This window comes from Seriola aureovittata, chromosome 18, assembly GCF_021018895.1.
Source record: "Seriola aureovittata isolate HTS-2021-v1 ecotype China chromosome 18, ASM2101889v1, whole genome shotgun sequence".
NCBI classification, from domain to species: Eukaryota; Metazoa; Chordata; class Actinopteri; order Carangiformes; family Carangidae; genus Seriola; species Seriola aureovittata.
In genome coordinates this window covers 20,533,551-20,555,509 of record NC_079381.1, presented here as the reverse complement: position 1 = coordinate 20,555,509, position 21,959 = coordinate 20,533,551, and the positions used below count along the sequence as shown (strand labels likewise).

The following is a 21,959-nucleotide window of genomic DNA, read 5'->3' as shown; positions in this document are numbered from 1 at the left end:
TCAAAATGAATTTCTAGAATTAAAATAATATATAAAAATAATGGCTCTATACTCAGTCATACTCCAAAAATAAAATGTCTTACACTAAGAGATTTTAGAGGCTTTGTAATACACAGGAAACATTGTGTGTGTTTGAGAGCAGGAAACATTATGGACTCAAATAGATTTAGCATGGGATTATACGTCACTGCTTTATCGCAATTTCATTCAGCAAAGACTGAAACTATTTTTCATTATGGAAATGGTTTCAGCGAGTCAGTAAATTGTTGTAAATAAAAAAACAAAATCCAAACCCATAAAAAAAAAGATGTTGGTTGGCCCACGTTTTTTTTTTTTTTTTTTTTTCCTGTGACAAGTTAGAAAATCATGTTGGAAAGGCGTCTTCCCTCCTGAACGCCTGCCAATTTAAATCTCCCTCTCTCTGCGATGCAACTTCCGCTTTCAGCACCATGTACAGCGCCGTCACCCTCATTTTTTCATCGAGAGCTTATACGGCAGCTTGAGGCGGGGAGGTAAACTTTTGGCAATATCAGAGTGAAGGTTTATAGCCGTGTATACGACAGTGTTTGCGCGTCTTTAGCCCAATGTTCATCTCAGTCCGTCGCAGCGATAAATAAGTGCGGCCACACGGAGAGCGAGGGGAGAGGCGCGGAAGATAGAGGCTCCCGATATGAACTGAATATGCACAGAGACGATTCCGTGAAACAGATCTGTCGCTTTCTGCTACGGGGTCGCTGAGGGATAAAGACCAATAATAACATATATTTAAAAAAAAAAATACATACAATAAATAAAAGAGAGAGAAAAGAATCGAGCGACTTCCACAACGCAAGAAGAGAGCCGGGAGCGAGGAAAGGACTGCTGTGCGGGGGGACGCAAAGGGACTCGATCTGCATGTGAGACCGCTGGTCCACACACACCGGAGGCAAGAGATGCAGCCTGCGAGCAAGCTCCTGACTCTGATTCTCCTCATCTTCATGGGCACAGAACTCACCCAAGTAGGTTTTTTTTTTGTTTTAATTTAAACGCCATTTTCCACCTTCTCTGTGTGTGTGTGTGTGTGTGTGTGTGTATTTTTTTTTGTTGTTGTTGTTAAAAAAAAAAAAAAAAAGATAGAACATAACACGATTAATTGGCTTCCAGATCCGTTCAGAGATTACCGGGTTACCTCGTATAAAGAGCCCCGGTGAATTAGCCCTCTACCCCGCTTAAACAGATTAACGGGTGGGATTACATGATGTGAATACATTGTGCTTGACGGGCGCGGATAGATCCAGAAGAGCCCTGCTCAGTCTCTCCACCACCGGGGCTGTTAAACCGGCCACATACAGAGGGAAACATACCGCGATCTATCAGTTTCCTCATTAGCAGACAGAGTCAGAATAATCAGCTGCTGGTTTATTGTTCTAGTGCAATGTGTTGCCTGTAGCTTTCTTTTATAAAGGCCATTGTTGTGGCAGAGTATGGGCTGCTGCTCTTCAGGGCTCAACAATCAAATGCAGTGTCTCAGAGAAGGTGTTTTGAGCATGCTCAGTGACCACACTGTGACTTACTGTTGCCTGTGTGTGAGGGGGAAGAGAACATTTAGTCCAGCAATGTAAAGCCACACACAGCTCAGTAGTAAACAAAATCACTGCACAATAAAATGCATCTCTGTGATTCTTCACTGGAACTAGTGATTACTTCCTGCTATCTAAAAAGCCATTTGCAGCAATACATATAATAGTTACTGTTGCATTAAACTGTTGCCTTTGTAGATGCTCACAATCAGTAAAAGGTGTTGGGGGGGGGCAAGGGATTAAAATTATTTATTGCAGGGCCCTGCTACCACTGGATTGAAGGATTTGATGATTTAATTGCCCTTGCTTGAACAGAGACTCATATTTCATGGGCTTCACTGTCGTGTGAATCCAATCAATTTGTGGTTGGTAATTGGAGACTAAAAAATCAAATGTGCCACTGAGGTACTATCAATAAAGTAATCTCTACTCCCAGTGTATCCGTGATATACTCTGCTCCAAGTGACAAACTCAATAAAATGTGTTGGGGAAGTAGGCTGCAGCAAACCCTGCTGGCCCTGATAGCCAGATGTGTTAGAACAATATTGATATAATATTGCCCCGACAGAAAATATGCCAGCAATTGATTTCCCCCCGAATTTATGAGAAACGTCAGTTTCGCTGTGAGCGGAAAATTTTTTATTCATAGAGCAACAGCTTGGCTTTGACATTCATGTGGAATTTGATTTGTAAATTGATCGAAGCTGTAAGCTTACACACAGTTATTACTGCTGTTATTTTATCTCCCCTGCACTGAAGCATCAAATGTGTAGCCTGTGATGTGAAGTGGACTTGCAGCACAGCAGCAGAGTGCACAAAAAAATGCTGACACAATCGAACAATGTGGCTATTTGCACTGATTGATGGAAGCCATCCGTCAGAGGGGAGAGGGAAACAGAGCGTGTTACACTTTGGGTTTCAGGCGGCTCGCTGCGTGTCCTGCACGGTGCAGGCCGGGGGCCCGCGTTACGGTGACAGTCTCTCTCTGATGGCCTGAGAGTGTGTGTCATCTGCTTGAAGGTAAGTCGATATTAGTCCACAGCCTGCCTGTCTGCTCCCTTCCAGGAGAACAGAAACACAAGAAACACTGACAGGCCCTTTTTATACTGCCCCTGCTTTAGTAACCTGCAACACATTTCACTGTAGGACGGCCAGGCCTCTCCACATCCCGTCGCTGCTTGAAGACAGATATAAAAAGTGAGAGGTGTATCTAGAGACAGAGAGAGCCTTTTATTGCCAGATTACTCATCAGGAAAAAAAAGCATCCAGGCAGTATGGCCTCAACCTTTTGATGCTGAACAATAATGCCCTCTTAATGACCACATTAACCACCTTGCTTCAGAAGTCTCAAGTTTCAGACAGTGTGGGGCAGCTGCGGCTCTTTTCTTAACATCTGGCCGAGGGAGCAGGGAGACGCCTGATTAGCAGCACACTCTCCCCTTTAATTCTGCCCACATTCATTCACCTCTCTCCCCTCTGCTGAGGGATTTGGCAACTGCCTGGTGTTCACACAGGGAAGAATAGTAAGCAGCCAGAGCGGCATCTGGTCCTCACCTAGTGGCTCCCCCATGGCTACAGGCCCACATCCTAAAGCATCTCTCTGACACCTGACAAAACAGATGGCAGCGGTATAGCTGCCCCTGACACGTTGACACCATGCAACCTACATATCGTCCTACAAACACCCATCATGCAAAGAAAAACCGTGCAACATCTGCTCATGTCAAGGCCTTAGATTTGTGTGCAGTTAAATATTGTGTAGATTTTTACATTTGAAAAAATTTAGATCCAATATTTAAATGCACATGAAACAATTAAATATACTTTGCAAACAGGTCCACAGCTTTGCCGCTCAAAATTAAATTACATGGGTGTCCAGCAAAGAGAACATTTCTGAAACTGAAGGATTTTTAATGTATGAAACTAAGAAAAATCAATCCGGTTTTATGTGAGAAACTGAGATGGAGTTGAGCTGAATTGCAATATGCGTGGTGTGATTGGCAGCTGGGGTTGAAGCTATTTATTATTCAGTATGGCTGGTTGAGCGATGAAGCAAGAGAGGGAGAGAGAGAGAGAGAGAGAGAGAGAGAGAGAGAGAGAGAGAAAGCGAGCAGAAGTGGAGTAGGTGGAGATATGGTGCCTTTTGTAGTGCACTTGCAGGCTGGGAAAGTAATTTTTTTTTTTTTTGCTACTTTATGAGCATGATCCCAGTGTATATGTTTACAGTCTCAACACCTGTTTGCTATAATGCAATACAGTATAACAGCTCAGCCAGGAATACAACTTTTATCAAGCTTTAATGCTGCATTTTTGATATGTCACTGAATTATATTGTGAGATGTGCCTGCCTGCACCTTTAAATCATAACTTGTGTCTTCATGTTGCACAGTGAAAATAACATCAAAGCCACACCTATACAGCACAACACTGAAAAAAATTACCATATAATTTGATCAACACCTCTCTCTCTTTATGCAGGACTATTATATTAGACTGCATAACTGATTGTTGTGCAGGTGTTGCTTTTATTACGTCTACACATTTGGGATCTTGTAGACAATTATAAATCCCCACTTCTTTTGATCCTTGTGCACGTGTAGTGTAACTCTAATGAAAGAGCATTGTTTTCATGTACAAACCTCCCTATAAATCTCTCTGGTAAATAGGCCGAGCGACTGGCTGGTGACTGAATGACTAATTGATTTGTTCCATGAGTCAATCATCTTTTATTAGCGCACCTGTGGCGTCCCTCCTGATGCTGCTGCGTTAAATACAGAGCTCTCAATACAGAGCGGTGGGACCTGAGCTTTTTGAGGGCGTCTCTGTGAATGGGATCCGCAGCAGTGAAGCTTAGAAAACGAAGTGATATCCATTAGGAAAAAGCTGGTGTCTGCTGTACTGAACTGCACCACATTACGCAGGACTAGACCTGGGCTGGACAGCGGTGCACTGACCCCCACTGATTCTTCACAGTAACCTGTGGAACCATCACTTCACTGAGCTCTCACCTCAAAGGCCACAAAGAAGTGGGAGAGATGAAAGAGAGAGAGAGAGAGAGAAGGTTGGAGTGGAGAGAAATATGGAGGCGCAGTGAGCTTTAACTTTCCTTCCATTTTTGAGTTAACCAGAAAAATGCATTATGGAGCCGACAGAAATAACTGTGGACACAGAGCCACTCCTGCTATTCTGGGGGCCTCATGTATCATGCAGTACTGCAATTTAGCCCATAGGCTGGAGTATTTGCCTAAAGGCTGATGTGGACCTAGGCTCTGAACAAATGAATTATTTGTCATTTGTGAACATTGACTATTTATCCTGTTGTAATGAACTCTCCAACTGTTTAAAGCGCCACTCTCATCACAAAGATGCACCAGTTAACTAAACTTGGTTGCGCAACTGCAATGATCTGAGCAGCAGCAACTGACTAATGCATAAACTAAATGTCAGTGAATGTGATGAGTATTTTTATTTTTATTTTGAAGGATGTATTTGTTGCCTGTAATCCGCCTCTTCCTTTCAGTATAAAAGACCTCCCTCCCCCCCTCCTTTTTTTTTTTTTATTCCAGCAACGCCAAAATCAGCTACACGATGGCGCCAGAGTCTCACGGATTAAAAGCTCATCCTCAGTTTTGAGCTGAAGGCTTCCAGCATGCCATCAATAAAACAGCCAACAGTCCTTACAGCCCTCTGTCATTGCATTGCGACATTTTTGCACAAGAGTTTGGTGTGTATTTTGACATGCAGGCCTGACTTGTTTAAGTTTAAATGAATGCTACTGTTACCACGAGGGATCCGAGGGGGATCCCGAGAGCTTCTTCTTCTTTTTGGGGCACCGGAGAGAGAAATGTCACTGTCTGCTATAAATAATAACTCAGCTTCAGTGTCGGCCGACCTCGGCTCATTGTCATTCCCTCTGGGGACCGTCAGTGTCGGCCAGCTTTGGGCGACACAGACGCAATGCCAGATATTACCACGAACGGACCCCAACCTGGCTGACATCATTGCGTCTGGGCGATATAGATAGATCCGTAGTACCTCCTCCTTCTCCTCCTCTCATCCATTCGGAGCAGCCTGTGTGTGTAGTCAGTGGCACTTAATCACAGAGCGCACCGAGGCAGGAGGCGGACCGTCGGGCGTGAACGAAATAGTAACGGTGAACCGGAGGAGCAGCAGTGTGCGGGACAACGCGGACAGAGGAGCTATCCAGAGGACGTTTCCCCCTCCAAGAGCTGCTCTGGGTGTTATCCGCTCCCTTTCTGTATCCTCCACTGGAGCAAGTGTTGCAGCTCTATCCCTTCGTCCCTTTTCCTCCACTTTCGGTCGTCTTTCGCCGCGTCCGACTCGTTCGCCGCCAGGACTTCACTGGAGATGTCCAAAAAAAGACCCGCCGAGCCGGAGTCCCGGGTGAAACAGCAAGCTGCTCTGGGCACCATGACTCGCCTCCCTTGTTTCTCGCTGGAGTCTGTAGAATGAAGACGGCTTGAATAAAGTCCAAGCAGAGCGCAAAGATGTCGGTGCCTTTGCTGAAGATCGGCGTCGTGCTCAGCACCATGGCGATGATCACCAACTGGATGTCGCAGACCCTCCCCTCTCTGGTGGGGCTCAATACTACCAAGCTCACGGCGGCACAGGGAGGCTATCCAGACCGGAGCACAGGAGTAAGTGCGCTTAGTTTTGCATATTTCCTGCGGCTGGTTGGCGTTTTTCTTTCTTTTTCCCCCTTTTTTTTCTGAATGAATGGCGACTGTTGCAACCTAATTAGCTCCAATCCAAAAATAGGCAGCATGAGATTTTGAGTGCGTTTGATTCATACTTAAGAGAAGAAATTCTGTCAGCGTGATGCGCTCTTGCAGGGCGCATGTAAAAGTAAAAAAAAAAAAAAAGAAAAAAGAAACACTTGGAGAGGAATCATAGAAATCTTAGTCCTGCGTTTTGATGTGGCTCCAGCTGCCACTGGGCTGCTGGCTCCTGTCGGTCCCTGCACTAAGTGGAAAGTTATCTCCTGGTTATTATTTCTGGCACCGATATAAATAAGACATCCAGTTTATAACGGTTGATGTGACAAATTTCAAAGCAGTGTTATTTTTACTCCCATGAAGCAGCGGGAGTCCTCAGTCTTCCTTCTTTTCTTTTTTTTTTTTTCTTTTTTTCCCCCCGTGTGTGTGTGAATGGGAGCGCGTCAGAGACAAGCTTCACTTACAGAGTCAAAGATGAAGCGTTCCTTTGTTCCTCTGTCTCCCGGCTCCGGCTGGATCCTGGGCTCAGGTCTGCGCCTGGGTAACGTTATGAGCGCTCCGTCAGGTGGAGGTTAAATGTAGAACAATGGATGCTGAAGGCGAGTAAATAAATAAATATGTAGTAATGGAAGAGGATGCAGTGCAGGGACTCCTGATTTATTATGTTTCATTGAGTAATGCATTTTTTTTTTTTTCCCTGAAGTAGATTTAATTTCGTCATTTTTGTGAGTGAGCAGTGTGACAGCACCGAGCCTGTGTTTCAGATACACACTGAGGATTGAAGGCAGCTGCCTGATAGTGGTTTTCTTTGTCTTGTCAGCACATCCTCTGGTAGAAACTGTGCAGCTTGACTAACAGCCGCTCCGATTGCTCCTTTTTGGATTGTGTGAAGTCAAGTCCTTCTCGCTAATTGAATCAATCAGCAGGTCTGTCCACTGATCATTTTATTGCTGATGCCTGATGAATGTCTTTGTCAAAGTCATTTAGTCTTATCCAATCAGCAGGTTAGAAACTGGAGTTGTTTCTCAGGGGGAAAAGAAGCAGAGAAAGAAGAAGAAGAAGAAGAAAAAAAAAAACACCCTATCTTCCTGACGTCAGACATTTCACACTTTACTCTCAGGAGCTTTCACACACACCCAACCCATCTGGATAATGGGAGTAGCTTCAGCGTGTACATGTGATTGGCTGCATCTTCCCTTTGTGTGGCTTTAAAATATACAGTGTGATGGTGCAGACCGGGTGGAGCCTGGCGGTTTGTGTTGTCCACATGGCGATGAGTGCAATACAGCTGTAGCATGAAGCAGGCACCGCACACACAAAGCGGGAAAAGCAGTGAAGACTCGAGTCTTACTGCTTTTAAATATCTCATAAACAAATATAAGAATGTGTCAACCTTTCATCTTTGTCTGAGCTGTTTTTCTTCACCATTCAACTCCTCTTTTTTTCCCCCCTCTTCCTATCCACTCCTCTGTCCTCAGGTGTTGCCAGCAAACCCAGAGGAGTCGTGGCAGGTGTACAGTTCAGCCCAGGATAGCGAGGGAAGGTGTGTCTGCACTGTGGTGGCGCCCCAGCAGTCCATGTGTTCACGGGATGCCCGCACCAAACAACTGAGGCAGCTGTTAGAGAAGGTAATTACCCGCTTAACTCCTCTGCAACACACGGCCCCGGAAATCAAAGTCGTACAACGCCCAGAGTGGCCACCTTTACTCCTTTTTATCCTCCTCACACACCAAAGACAAAGACGCGTGCACGCCGACATACAGACTAACTCGTGTTTGCGTCTCTCAGTCACCGTCGGACAAGAATGGGAATCATGCTCTAATGAGCTCCCTGGAAACCCAACAGGCATCATGGGAGGGGCTATACACTCAGTCCGTGACTTTCTATTGTACTGCACAGATCCAAAGCAACGCATCTAATGATGCAACCCAGCTCAACACCCAGAGACGGGAAGCTGGGACTACCCCATCAACACAAAAGGAATATTTAAACACATTTATGAAAAAAACCCTTTTCATTTAAGGATGGAGATTATTATTAATGCAGACTGAAAAATACAGACATAAACAGGTCTATCCTGAATAATCAGAAGAAGAGCCAAGTTTATGGAGTTTCTGAAACCAAATGTCTTACCAGTATGCATGTTACACTTGCACCATGTGTGTGAGGCCCCTGACTAGCTGACAGATGGATGCCAAGCCAAAAGCAACATATTGAAAGTCTGTTGTATTTTCTCTGCATCTCGTGCTTATTTCTCCAATGACAGCGAGAGACACGGAAATTTAATTAATTACTCTGACCCAATGTCCAGGTCCAGAACATGACCCAGTCCATCCAGGTGCTGGACCAGCGGACCCAGAGGGATCTGCAGTATGTGGAAAAGATGGAGGTCCAGCTCCGCGGTCTGGAAACGAAGTTCAGGCAGGTGGAGGAGAACCACAAGCAGAACATCGCCAAGCAATACAAGGTACGGAGCCACATCTCGAGCCATTGACCTGCCATCCTCTCCAAAAATATTCATAGCTGCTCTGTAGCCCATTACACACAGCCTTACTCATTTTGTGTTTGTGCTCCCACTGTGGAGCCGGCTCAGACTTACCTAAACTACCATACCGCATACCAAGAAATCCATAATGCATAAGTAAAGAGGGTAAATGATTGGATTTATAAACTCAGCTGCAAGAATTTGTATTATTATTCCACACTACCTCGCTTTTTAAAACCATCTGATGGAATCCTAAATGGACTGTCTAATAAGGAGATTTGATGGAGAAGCGGTGTACACAGTTATGGTGTGACCTTGTACAGTAGCTGCGTTTTCATTGCAGTTTTTGCACAAAATAGAAGCAATTTATATTTTTTGGAAAAGTGATTTTATACGAATGAAACAGGGTTTTTTCCTCTCATGAGATGATTCCAGTTTAAACATAGCAGCGGATTTTCCAGCATCTGCAAAGTGTTGGCGTGGTGATTTCGATTGCAATCACTGCAATAGCCGTTGTAGTATTTAATGGGATGCGACGAGGGCATCCGGGACTACGTAGTGTCGGAAAGGCACGTCTCTTGTATCCGGCAGCGGCCACGTATCAGGGAGTTTTTGGGAGAGATAATAGTGTTTTGGGATGTCATGTGACTACTCATGTCATGTGACTTAAATGCAGGAAAAGTGTTTCTGTTTGTGAAACATTGCTTTGTCGACTAGTCATATACTTTGTTTTAGCATACACTAAATCCTCAGAGGTTTACTGTCCAATTCAAATAAAGTAATTTTGAATCAATCTTATGCAAGTAGGACAGGGTATTGAATGAAATTTAAAAATTTTCTCAATCAATTACCTATAATAGTTTTTTAAATCCCAGGGTTATGTCACCAAATCACTTGTTTTGCTTGAAAAATACTTCAAAATTAGAAATATTCATTTTACTTTTGCAATTTCCATAATTAAGAAGCTGGAACCAATCATTTTTTTGGCATTCTTGCTCAGAAAAGTACTTCCTATTAAACATTTCTCAAATAGTTGACTTTTCTTTTGCTGTTAATCAACTAATCAATTAATCATTTCAGCTCTGCCTTTAAGAAAAGTTAGTTTAAGGTTCGCCAAAGTAAAACTGTCAAAGTTTTCATTTTAATTAGTAACTATTTCATCAAAGAAAAAGTGGATGATTATGATTATGGATTTCATTTAACTACTGCAGAGTTTTTGTACTCAGTGCTACGATGGTAACAAAACAGTGCTGAAGTTCAATACCCAGACCTGTGTGCATTGTATTCTTACCACTCTGAGCCTAAAGCTTCTTCAGCGTTCGTGTCATTTTACCTGCACCGATACATCTGTGTGTTGTGATCCTGTCATCTGTGCATGCTCAACAACCTCATGACACCACATTCAGTGCACGTGTGCAATACTCTGTAACCTGTCTTAAGTGCATATACTAAGTGTGCGTGCGTTTGTTTGTTTGTTTGTTTGTGTGTCTGTTAGATAGGTTAGCAAGCTCTAGCCCCTGTCAACAGTTTGTCGTCTTCTTGCTTGCAGGGCTAACTTTAAGACATGTAAAGAGAGCCACAGGGAAGAAGAGGCAGGTCAAATCCAGATTCCCCTGAGCTGGGCCACAGTACTGAGAGCATTTGGGCGTCAAACAGTTAATTTATCTTTAGCACCATTAAGACTAAGAAACCCTACCCCTCTCCCAAACCAACCCACCACTGATCTCTTCCTGCATGTTACTGCTGTTAAAGTTTTTCATCTAAAAGCTTTTTTAAAAAGTAAATACATTTATTATTATTATTACTACTACTATTATTATTCTTATTATCATTATTATTATTATTACCATTATTATTCTTATTCTTATTATTCTTATTATTATCAATTGCTGTTATTCATTTTATTTTCCTTGGCTTTTGTCTATGCATATTTGGTTACTCAACAAATCTATACGTAAAACTATAGACGTAAAATTCGAGACACTTTGTTGTGTGTGACATGTAAAAGCATGTAACCCTTAATACGATGTTGCATTTTAAACGATGATGACCAATAAAGAGCTTTCCCAATTGTTGTCGGTGTACCGAGGGCTTGCTTTTTAACGGCTGGTCACTGCCGGGGCGGAGCCACCTGCTCTGCTCGTCCAGCGGGTGGAGAATATTCTCCGGGGTTTGTTTGCTCAGACACACACCTGCACAGACAAAACACAGCTGTTCACAAGACACAAACACCAAACAAGGACACAAACAGGGGGTCTTCATGTCAGTGAAGAGGCAGGATAGAGTCAGAGTAGCCAGGTCAGACAGGTGGTTTTTTTTTTCCCCTCCTTTTCTTTTTTCTTTTATGGACAGCGGGACTCCTTTTTGTCACGCATGACACTCAACCGAGCTTATTCTAATCCTTTCAGGCCATAAAAGCGAAAATGGAGGAGCTTAGACCGTTGATACCAGTGTTGGAGGAGTACAAAGCCGATGCCAAATTGGTATTGCAGTTTAAGGAGGAGGTCCAGAATCTGACGTCAGTTCTAAGCGAACTTCAGGAGGAGATGGGGGCCTATGACTACGAGGAGCTGCACAACAGAGTGTCAAATCTTGAGGAGAGACTCCGAGCATGCATGCAAAAATTAGGTAGGCACAGAAAGTTGTTGGCACACACTGTGTTTCAGACACATGCATGCACAAACACCCCCACTGACATACAGTATGTTGTGACTGGCCAGAAAGAGATGCTCAGGCATATTCACATGGTGCAGAAACACGATGTGTGTCTGCAGTGATCTTCCACTCACACGCACATTACACAGGCTTATATCATACTGCCATTAGCACTGTTTCATACCTGCCTGCCCACTAAGGGACTTTGCTACTGGTTTCCTCTTAACACTGTCAAGGTAAACCGATAATGAAGTCCAGTAACGGGCTACGCATGTACTCACAGAACTGGAGTTACATTCTGATAACTTCTGTATCTTCTGCATCTTTCCTCCTGCCAAGAAACAAGAAAAAAAGTGCTGAAGCCACTGGCCATTTGACAGGAAATCGATCAGCACCAATTCTATAATGGATTAAATGGTTCAAACTAGGGCTGCACAATATGCAAAAAAAACATTATATTGGGTATATTTTGGCAGATTTTTGCATTTTCACTGCAAAAAAATTGAAAATTTTCCCTGAAGAATATGATTTTTAGGCCGGGGCGTCTCTGCAGCACCACAGTGCTTACGGTGCTAACAATACACAGCAATGTTGTGACACATTTGACCTTTTGTCAAAAAAAAATGCAGCTCCTGATTTTGATATTGCACTTGGCCGTATTGTGATTCCAGTGATATATCCATTACTTGTGCAGCCCTAGTTCCAAGCCTTTTGTCTATCAAAAAGCCAAACTCTTGGGTTGTAGCCCCTCAAATTTGAGCCTGTGCTTACATCAATTCCATAAGTGACGTATTTACATCATTGCAAATTGAAAACCTTTTGGGTTTTCCACCATTGATCAGACAAAACATACCATTCGAAAATCCTGCCTCAGGCTCTTGTAAATACTTAAGCTTTCTAACCATTTATAGAGTAAGTAATGAATAAAAACATAAATCGATAATGAATGTAAAGTCCCAAAAGGTTTCACCTGTTTTAACTTTGCATTTGTTTGGGCATAGCAGATGCAGATTTCTGCATGAATCCCACAAAACTGGCTTCCTGTTAGGAAACTGATGGGATATGAAAATTCATGATGAGAGCATGTGGAGATTCACACAGCTACACACACTGGCGGACGCAGAGGAAGAGAGCTACCGACTCAGCTTACACGTTCCCATCACAGTCTTATCTTTGCTTTTAGCCCCTGTCTCAGTCCCTTCACACCCCTGTCAGGGCCCACAGTGCTAATAGATGCACACCCACACCACAGTGACTAAGATATATCGCAACAGCAGAGACACTTACACGCCGCACATCACAGGTATATTGCGTCCCCCGTTTCAAATTATTCACTGTGCAAGACGACAGAAAGAAATTGGGAAAAGCTTTTGGTTACAATCCCTGCTGTTCTTTTTTTTTGGAGCACTAGTGGAGACACAGTGATTGTATTTAAATTGAATATGAGTACAAAAAAGCAGATTCCTTATCTCGGCTCCCCAGTTAATCCATTCTTTTTCTTTATCTGTGCATACACTAGTATTTTCTCACTGGCTACCTCTCACTACCTCCATGGAGCTGGAGTCCTGTCCATGTTTTCACTCTCAGTTCAATGCACATGCCTCTGCTCACATCTGTGGTCAGACTGCCTAAGATATTAGAGCAGGGAACTGTGGGAGTCACTCCAGTGTGTGTGTGTGTGTGTGTGTGTGTGTGTGTGTGTGTGTGTGTGTGTGTGTGTGTGTGTGTGTGTTTGTGTGTGTGTGCGTGCGAGAGAGATCAGACAAGATAAAGGCGAGGTCACCCAGTAAGGGACCGGCTCAGGCAAAACAGAGGGTGGCTATTCCTTTCATCTTCAGACGACTGCAGAGGCACTCATGCATAGTGCGCACAAATACACTCCGGCACACTCCCGTTATTGAGATTAAACTCGCGAAGGTCACTAGTCATATTAGCATCGGGCGGGAACAACAACAGGAAAAAATCTAGAAAGATAGAGAGGGAGTGAGGAATTTAAGTGCTGAATAATAGATAGGGCGACGGGGAGAAACTGAGAGAAGGTGCTGAGGGGAAGGAGAGAGGGTGATAAAGTGAAGGCGAGGTGGAAAAGTGAGGGAGCTACCAGGGTCCCCGCAGAGCTGTCCTTCAAGCTGCTTTGTGCCGGAGAGACTAACAGCCCGGCGGCTGCTGGGACACAATGGCCATCGATCAAGAGGACATGCCAGCTTGCTGGGCAATAATCAAATAAATAAATCACCCGGTGTCGCGGCCCAGCGATGTGGAGGCACCCAGAGCTTTAGGCAAATCTGGGCCCTTCACAACAAAATACTGATGAATGGAGCAAGAAGGTCATAACTGTACACAAAGCCCTCTGCTACCTGCCATTGCTCTCACCTGCAATTTCCTCTGTAGAGAATAAAATCACAGGCACGATAATATAGTGGGGTTCACATTTCTCTCATTTCAATCTCTCTCTCTCTCTCTCTCTCTCTTAAATGTTCCTTTCCCTTGTTTTTAGTAAATAATGATTATTTTATCACAACCTGGATGTTATTTTGTAGTAAAATAACATCCATCAATCACAGTCATCAAGTTAAAGATCTGGGAACATAGAGACATTTAAAAAAAAAAAAAAAAAAAAAAAAAAAAAGTAATAAATCAGACTGGGTAAGAAACAGAAGCATTATAAGGTTATAAAGCACCTGAAAACTGTCGGATCTGAAGTATTACATTCAACATTCATGACTAATTAAGACAATAATTAGTTAAAAAAACATATTCAGGTATTATTTTCATTCATTTATGAAGAGTTTAATGCTCAAAACTCAGTGAATCATCGGCACTATAGTGGGTGTGGTTTGATCAGATATGATTGACAGTGACCCAGCAACCCTCCCACCTGTCACTGGTCTGATTCAAATCCTTTTAAATCCTGAATGGCGCAAAGAAATATGTGACATCATCAGTTTACAACCGAGCCCCGCCCACTTCGAAGAGCTCGGAGGAAAACAGATCCAGAAGTCTCTCATGTGCAACAACCCAAAACTGTTTCCAACTTTGGCAGAAAATGTCGTGTTCATGTCGGAGCCCGTCACTCACTGAGTGACTAAGTAAGTTTTCAGGGGCCTTTAGACTAAGCTGCGAGTTGTGGGAAACTAATTTGGAAAAAAAAGATGAAGAAGGCAAACGGTCAAATGATTACACAAAGTGCCAGATCAACTTCCTGATTCAACTTTGACCTGTCATACTTGCCGTAGTTGTGCACACACAGTTTTTTCTGTGCTGTCGACTCAAGCTGAAACAATCTGATCAATCAATCAACAGAAAATCAATTGAATAATTGTTTTTTAAGCAAAAATTACAAACGTTTGCTGATTCTAACTTCTCAAATGTGAGAATTTAATTTTTTCTTTGACACACATAAGAGTAAACTGAATATCTTTGGGTTTTGGATGTTGGTCTAAACAAGACATTTGGAGACATCAGCTTGGACAGTGGGAAATAATTACATTTTATAGACAAGACAACAAACTGAGAAAATAATTGATAGACTGAAAAATGAAATTGAAATTGAAAGAATAAGGACAGTCCTACTATTGGGTGACATTTCGGGCGTGTTTTTATCTCCAAATGGATGTGGATTACAAGCCGATTGCCCGTCAACCATCAACATAGTTGCAGCCTTTCCTGATCTCACTTCGGTGAGCACAGTGTTATCAGTCCTGATAAAAAAATCACAGTCAGACCTCCAAAATAAAACCCATGTTTGTTCATCATCCACAGCAAATCTGTATCTAAATCCTCACATTTCATAGTAAAGGTTGATGTGTTTTTGCCAGTTCCCATTAGGGTTTTCCATTTGCTCTGCCCTCTGCTTCGGGCACCAGGCAAATTCAGGCCAAATGGAGATTAGACCCTGTGTGTGGATCTCCTGAATGCAGATCCACCCCCACGCCCCCCCAGCAATAGTAGTTGTCATCTAAAGATAGAGGCATGATTAGAGAAAAGAAATAAATAAATCAATGGCCAGTGTATTACTGCGGCCTCTAATCCCACCGAGGGTTATGTAAGGGACTCAACCTCCACTAGAAATAGTAGACGCTGCTCATGTGGCCATGTGTTTGTCTCTCAGCCGCCGCTGAGGTGTGATGCCCACACATACTCACAGGCACGACATGTCGCGCACAGAGGCAGACAAACGCTCCAGCATGTATACAAAAGCACAAGTTTCATTGCTAGTTTCCCGTCTCGTCTTCCACCTACACAGAGGAAACAAAAAACCGAATCTGGGATTTCATGACTATAAAGTAAAATGACATTTCACAACAATGGAAAGCAAGAGGGGAGGATGGGGGGTGAAGAGAAAGAGGGAAGAAGAGTGTTACAGTGAAGGGGTTAATGGATGCAGCGCTTCACAGAGATAAATGCTAATGAAACCCCTAAAATGAGCCGTCGTCACAGTCTCACTCTTGAATTAGCATATCAAAACGATTCATTACATTCATAGGAAAAAAATTAGCTCATCAGAATCATCTAATTGACCTTTTGTCTCACAGAAATATCCTCTGAAAAATGGCCCACGTCCAAATGACTGGGATGTGCTGCAGTGTCGAGAAGTGTTGTTGTTTGGTGAAATCGTGTCTCTCGTTTTCTGTGTGTGTGCTCATCGGGAAAGAAGAGAAAAAAAAAGGAGGACATTAGTGTGACCAGCTCTCAGTCACGAGGGGCACAGAACCCAGTGTTAGTTTTGTCAAATTCACATCAACACCTCAGTCAACACTAATTAGCACTACAGCAGCTTTCAAGCAACACACAGAAGCAGAATACACACACACGCACACACACACACACAGCTGCCCCCTTTTCCCTTCCCTCTCACTTCCTCACACATGGAGTAAAACAGCCATTAGCATGTGTGTACTGAATAATAAACACCTCCTGTACAGTACGTGCAGAGAGAAAAAGGCAGAGGCATGGCAACAAGCTGGACATCCAGTGTGCCCTCATGCTTCAGGCGCTCTCGTTTGGATTTAATGTAAATGAAAGTGAAACTCCTTGTAATAGATTGTGAATCAGTCTAAATACCCAGGCGGGTGCTGCTCTAGATGTTCCCATTTCACTTCTTTCTCTGCAGCGTGCGGGAAACTGACGGGCATCAGTGATCCCATCACCATCAAGACGTCCGGATCCAGGTTCGGCTCCTGGATGACTGACCCTCTGGCACCCGAGGGAGATACACGGGTATGTTCGGCCGCACACATTACACACACAGTACGGGTGGGAATCACCTCCTGATGAGATGTTGAATTAAGTCCGAGGTACGGCTGAGTAACGAACCTCTGTGGGCACCAAAAAATTAGGATTTTATTCAGACAAAGTTCATGTGTGGCTGTTTTGACATTATTTAACATTTGAGATTTCGTTTCTTTTGTTAAATGAAAAACATGCTAATTATTCTCTATTGCTACCAGAGTTAGCACTTGTACTGGAAAAAAAAAAAACAATACCCAGAAATACCCAGTTCCACGTTTTGGGAAAAATGAATTTTTTCACTTTTGAGAAATAGATGAGAGAAACATGAAGCTGCAGCCAGTTAGCTTAGATTAGTTTAGCCTTACTCTTTCTAAAGGTTAAAACATCTTCTCAACAGCACCTCTAAAGGTCACTGATTAACATGTTATGTCTCGTTTGTTTAATCTGTACAAACCTAACCATAAATTGTGGTTTCATTGGGGGGGGGGGGGGGGGGGGGGGGGCACAAATAATCTGGGTACCTAACCACTCATAAAACCTTAATTAGTGAGCGCTGGAGGTGCGGTTAGGTGGGCTTTGTTATTGTGGGACAGAGCCAGGCTAGCTGTGCCCCAGCTAACCGGCTGCTGGCTGCAGCTGTTTTGATGGATACAGATGAGAGTGGTATCGATCGGGTAGTTGGTATCCGATAAAGCAAATAAGCATTTTTCAGAATGTCAGACTATTTCTTTAAGATGCCCATTCGCCCTGTTTATGGTGATTGTTTAGGTCCATCTTGTAATCTGACCCGGCTGCTGGAGGCAGGACACGAGAGGAGTGAATGTGTTTCTTCAGCCCAGCACTTTCTCTGTGTGTGTGTGTGTGTGTGTGTTTTGTACATTCTGATAATAATTAAAACCAGAGTCATTACATCCCATTATGATGGTGGTATAAATGTTAAACGATTCCGCAATCCACGCAAACACATAGGAAATTAACATACCGATATTTGACCTGCACAAACTGGGGTAGAAAAAACAAAAACAGTCTCACTGGCTGTGAACCTTGAATGCTGATGCACCTCTCCCCCCTTTTAAGTACCTGAATATCTGCAACACAAATAATCGCCCTGACGTGAAAGTTAATGATGACCTTCACCTATGATCAAGGTCATCGCTCAGTGAGAAATGTAAAAGTCTGTGTTAAATGGTCATGTGATTGCCACCTCGCCGATTGCAGCTTCTGCTGTCCGCTCAATAAATGGGTCCGCTTGCATCACAGAGACACATTAAAAGGAAATGCCAGGGATAAATCTATATGGTTTTAACGGGAAGCTGCCCAGCGGACGAGGGAGGGAGGGAGGGACGGAGCTGGAGCTGGAAATAAAGAAAGTTTATTTGTCTGCTGAGCATGAACACGCTCTTTGTGCACACGCTTTATGAGACACTTTAATAAGAGACAGAACTCTCAATGTCACATGGGAGGAAAAAGGATAAAAACTTGAGGAGAACCAGCAGCATGCAGTGCAGGATCTGTGTAAATTTGCAGTTCGCTTCCTGAAGGCTAATTGTCATGACAACACAGGCTGTTTAAAAGTGTATATTTTAAAAAATTCACAGCAGCAAGGCCGAAGAGTACTGCTGACTAAGATTAAATTTAGCATACAGTGAAGACAACTTTTTTTTTTGTAGAAACTAATACATTTTGAACAGAACACATGAAAGATGTGCTGCGTTATCAAAGAGCAGAAAAGGAAGAATGAGTCTAATTGATGGGAGCAGACAGGCCTGCTTCCCTTCTTTTCATCTCCTGCTTTCCTCACCTTGGCTTTTTTTTTTTTTCTGGGCCCGTGGAGACCCGCTTCCTTTATGTGAACTGTTTTTTAAGTCAATCACAGGAGCATGTGGAAGCAGGTAGGGGAAGGGCTTCAGGTGTCTCAGTCCCACTGAGACCGAGGAAGTGTTTGAGCCTCCAGCGGCTCCGGGATGAGAGCTCTCTGCCCACCACCACAGGGGCCAACAGGAAGCTGGGTCGAAGCAGCTGAGACGAGCTTTTTATCTGGAATGATGGGCATTATCCCTGCGGGGCCCGGCTCATGCCACCCTACGGCTGTCATCCTCACTGTTTGTATTCAGAAGCTGCCAGATCTCAGCTTCGTCTGCTCCTTTAGGAAGTCTCAACGCTAACTAAATTGGGATTCTTGTTGACGTTGTGATTTGATTTATTCTGTGAGTGATCGGCATACAAGATTCTGATATTCACAGAGGCACGCTGACAGATGATGATGATCCCGTCTCTGGCTGTGAAACACTGCTGTGTGTGATCCTGCTCTGATTCCTTCTTTCTTCTTGTTTAGGTCTGGTACATGGACGGTTACCACAACAACCGTTTCGTGCGGGAGTACAAGTCGATGCAGGACTTCATGACGTCAGACAACTTCACGTCCCACCGCCTGCCCCACCCGTGGTCAGGAACAGGACAGGTGGTCTACAACGGCTCCATCTACTTCAACAAGTTCCAGAGCCACGTCATCATCAAGTTCGACTTCCGCACCTCCTCCATCAGCAAGTCCCGGCAGCTCGACTACGCCGGCTTCAACAACGCGTATCACTACGCCTGGGGCGGCCACTCTGACATTGACCTAATGGTGGACGAGGGAGGCCTGTGGGCTGTGTACGCCACCAACCAGAACGCCGGCAACATTGTCATCAGCAAGCTCAACCCCAACACGCTGCAGATCATCAAGAGCTGGACCACTAACCACCCCAAACGGAGCGCGGGCGAGTCTTTTATGATCTGCGGCACGCTCTACGTCACCAACGGCTACTCAGGAGGCACCAAGGTCTACTACGCCTACTCCACCAACTCCTCTACCTACGAGTACATCGACATTGCCTTCCAGAATAAGTACTCACATATCTCTATGCTGGACTACAACCCGCGTGACCGCGCCCTCTATGCTTGGAACAATGGCCACCAGGTGCTCTACAACGTCACACTGTTCCATGTTATCCGCTCAGAAGAACTGTAACCGTGGAAAATGGATTACATACATAAATACATATTGTCTGTGTAGAGATCTCCCCATATACAAGAATATATCTGCGAAAGAAAAAGACTCAATGGCAAGACCATTCTATTTATAATATCAAATAACTTTTACTGAGAGACTGAATCAACAGTGAATGCAAAGTGGATTGAATGTGCATATACATGACACTGAAAAAAAAAATCTAACATTGAAGGGTTTCATTCCAAAATGTGATATATTTGTTATAGAAAAAATTATCAGTTGATATCACAAAATCACTGTACTGAACCATCTTGTAAATAAAAGACTTAATATGAATTCTAACTTTAAAAAGTGACTCATAGTAAACTTTATTTTAATAGCTGCCATCATTTTGTTAGAGGTATTTTATTTTGGAATGAAACTCTTTGTTTGCCGCATAGAAAATGATTGTAAAAGTAGACTATATATCAGATGTAAAAGAATAAGAACAGATGCCAAAAAAATGAACATCACGCCTTTTCTTTTTTAATATAATGGAATATCACCCTAAACTCATTCCCGTGGCTCCGGTTCTTCTGCAGAAATCCTCCCAGTTGAACTTTTCTTTTGGTCAATGAGGAGAGAGGTGTGTGTGTGTGTGTGTGGGGGGGGTCCTAAGACAAAGACTGTTGGTAATAAAAAACTGTTGGATCCCCCCAGGTCCCATGGACAAGGCAGAAAAGTGGGAGGTCAGTCTAGTCAGAAGACGTGATAGCCTGATGGGTGCAGTCTGTCATATCATTTTTATCAAGTACAGTAGCAAATCAAAAGTCTGTAGAGTAACAGCAAACAACAATAACAACATCCACTAAAAGACCTGAAGGCACTGACTGTTGGCAGCGCTGTCGTTTGAGATGATTTTCCTGTGTTAGTGACTTTGTGTGAAAAAGGCTTTCTTTTGCATGAGTGTTTTCTATCACTCCGGTATGCTCCTCTGAATGTCTTTTGCTGTATGGTACTATAAAAAAAAAAAAAAAGAAGGGTGGGGTGGGAGGGGGAACAAGGTACAACACCTTGGGGATTTGAGGTTTTTGCAAAGATATTTCTTTCTTTTTTTTTTCTCCAGCTTCTTTCTATTTGGTTCCTGTTTTGTTTATTTCTATTTCTTTGCAATCATTTTTTTTTTCAAATGTTCTTGTATCACTGTAACTGTTGGCACCGGTTTGGCCTCTCTGTATTTGTTTATTTGGACTGTGTGGGAGGAATCTATCTCTCACATCTAACTCACATCTCTCTGAAGAAAAAAAACAAAAAAAAAAAAAACAAACAGAATGTATCAAGTCTTGTATCCTGGGAACCTGGTCCTCATATCTTAAATTCACATCATGCGCCTGTAGTAGGGAGAGGTTGTTTTCTTTTTTTCTGTTTCTTTTTTTAGAGGATTATCCTGTCTCATGTCATGTATCCCCCCACTGCTAGTGAAGGATAATGCTGTTTAAATGTATACCCTTGCCGAGGACAAAAGCTTTCCACTCTTTTTGCGCTTTGCTGGACATGTGTTGTATCTGAGATGAGATAGTTAATGATTCGTGTCAATAAAAACAGAGAAATCTGACGCACGGATTGTTGCCTTAAAAAAAAGCCACAAGCTGCCATGTGACAGCACACTTAGTGCACGGCCGTTCATATGGAGATCACTTTTAACATCACAGCTAATGCTCTTATTTCCTGCCCTTTGGGCCACCCTTTAACATTATAGAGAGTGGTCACTCGGTTCTATTGTTGAGTTGTCGGGAAAGATGACGCTTTTACAGACTCAGAATCTTACTCAGTTCAATGCACTCAAGGGTTTTTGCTGTTACAGCCTTAGTTGATCTGGTATGACCAGCGTCTGGTGGTGCTGTGCAGTCAGTTCCTTAGGCCCGCTTTAAAGTTCCTCTCCAGACACTTTTTAAACTTTGTAAAAATACTAAATGCTATGATTAATATTTAGTTTAACACATAAAAAGTGTTAGCGGCTGTGCCGATGCAAACTGTTGCTCTCTATACTGACAAGGTTTCGATGAGCAGTGCGTGTTAAGATAGTTATTTAGAGGAAACATTGGAGAGACTCAGCCTCAGTCAGACCCAGACTCAGATGAGGAGTCTGTTGAGACCAAGATCGGCGACTAGCAGACATATACGGTTAGCATCTTTTTATTTGCTTACGTTGTCTGTTAGCTCACAACTGGCAGTGACTTACAAAGTACTAGTGGTAGTACTAATTCAAACTCTCGCTCTCTGTACTGACAAGGTTTCCGGTTTATTTTGCCCCCCCCCCC

At 43.3% G+C, this 21,959-nt stretch overlaps 1 protein-coding gene across 2 annotated transcripts; it reads left to right on the top strand.

Annotated features, from left to right (window-relative positions):
* Positions 1-404: 404 nt before the first annotated feature.
* Positions 405-21,253, top strand: olfm1b (olfactomedin 1b). Of its 2 annotated transcripts, none has more exons than XM_056403361.1 (6): positions 405-998; positions 7,774-7,923; positions 8,607-8,762; positions 11,189-11,408; positions 16,549-16,655; positions 19,003-21,253. In XM_056403361.1, exons 1-6 carry the CDS (start codon positions 933-935, stop codon positions 19,675-19,677), a joined length of 1,374 nt encoding a protein of 457 aa, XP_056259336.1. In that variant the 5' UTR covers positions 405-932; the 3' UTR covers positions 19,678-21,253. The 2 variants fall into 2 exon arrangements, with proteins under 2 accessions (XP_056259336.1, XP_056259335.1); XM_056403360.1 differs by lacking the exon at positions 405-998 and adding an exon at positions 5,217-6,217.
* The last annotated feature ends 706 nt before the right edge of the window (positions 21,254-21,959 follow it).

What these genes read in the sequence shown, in the direction of transcription:
- olfm1b (XM_056403360.1), top strand. Translation starts at nt 6,068, where the DNA reads ATGTCGGTGCCTTTGCTGAAGATCGGCGTCGTGCTCAGCACCATGGCG. An exon ending in ATCCAGACCGGAGCACAGGA is followed by an intron (nt 6,218 to 7,773) that starts GTAAGTGCGCTT and finishes CTCTGTCCTCAG; the next exon opens with GTGTTGCCAGCAAACCCAGA. An exon ending in CACCCGAGGGAGATACACGG is followed by an intron (nt 16,656 to 19,002) that starts GTATGTTCGGCC and finishes CTTCTTGTTTAG; the next exon opens with GTCTGGTACATGGACGGTTA.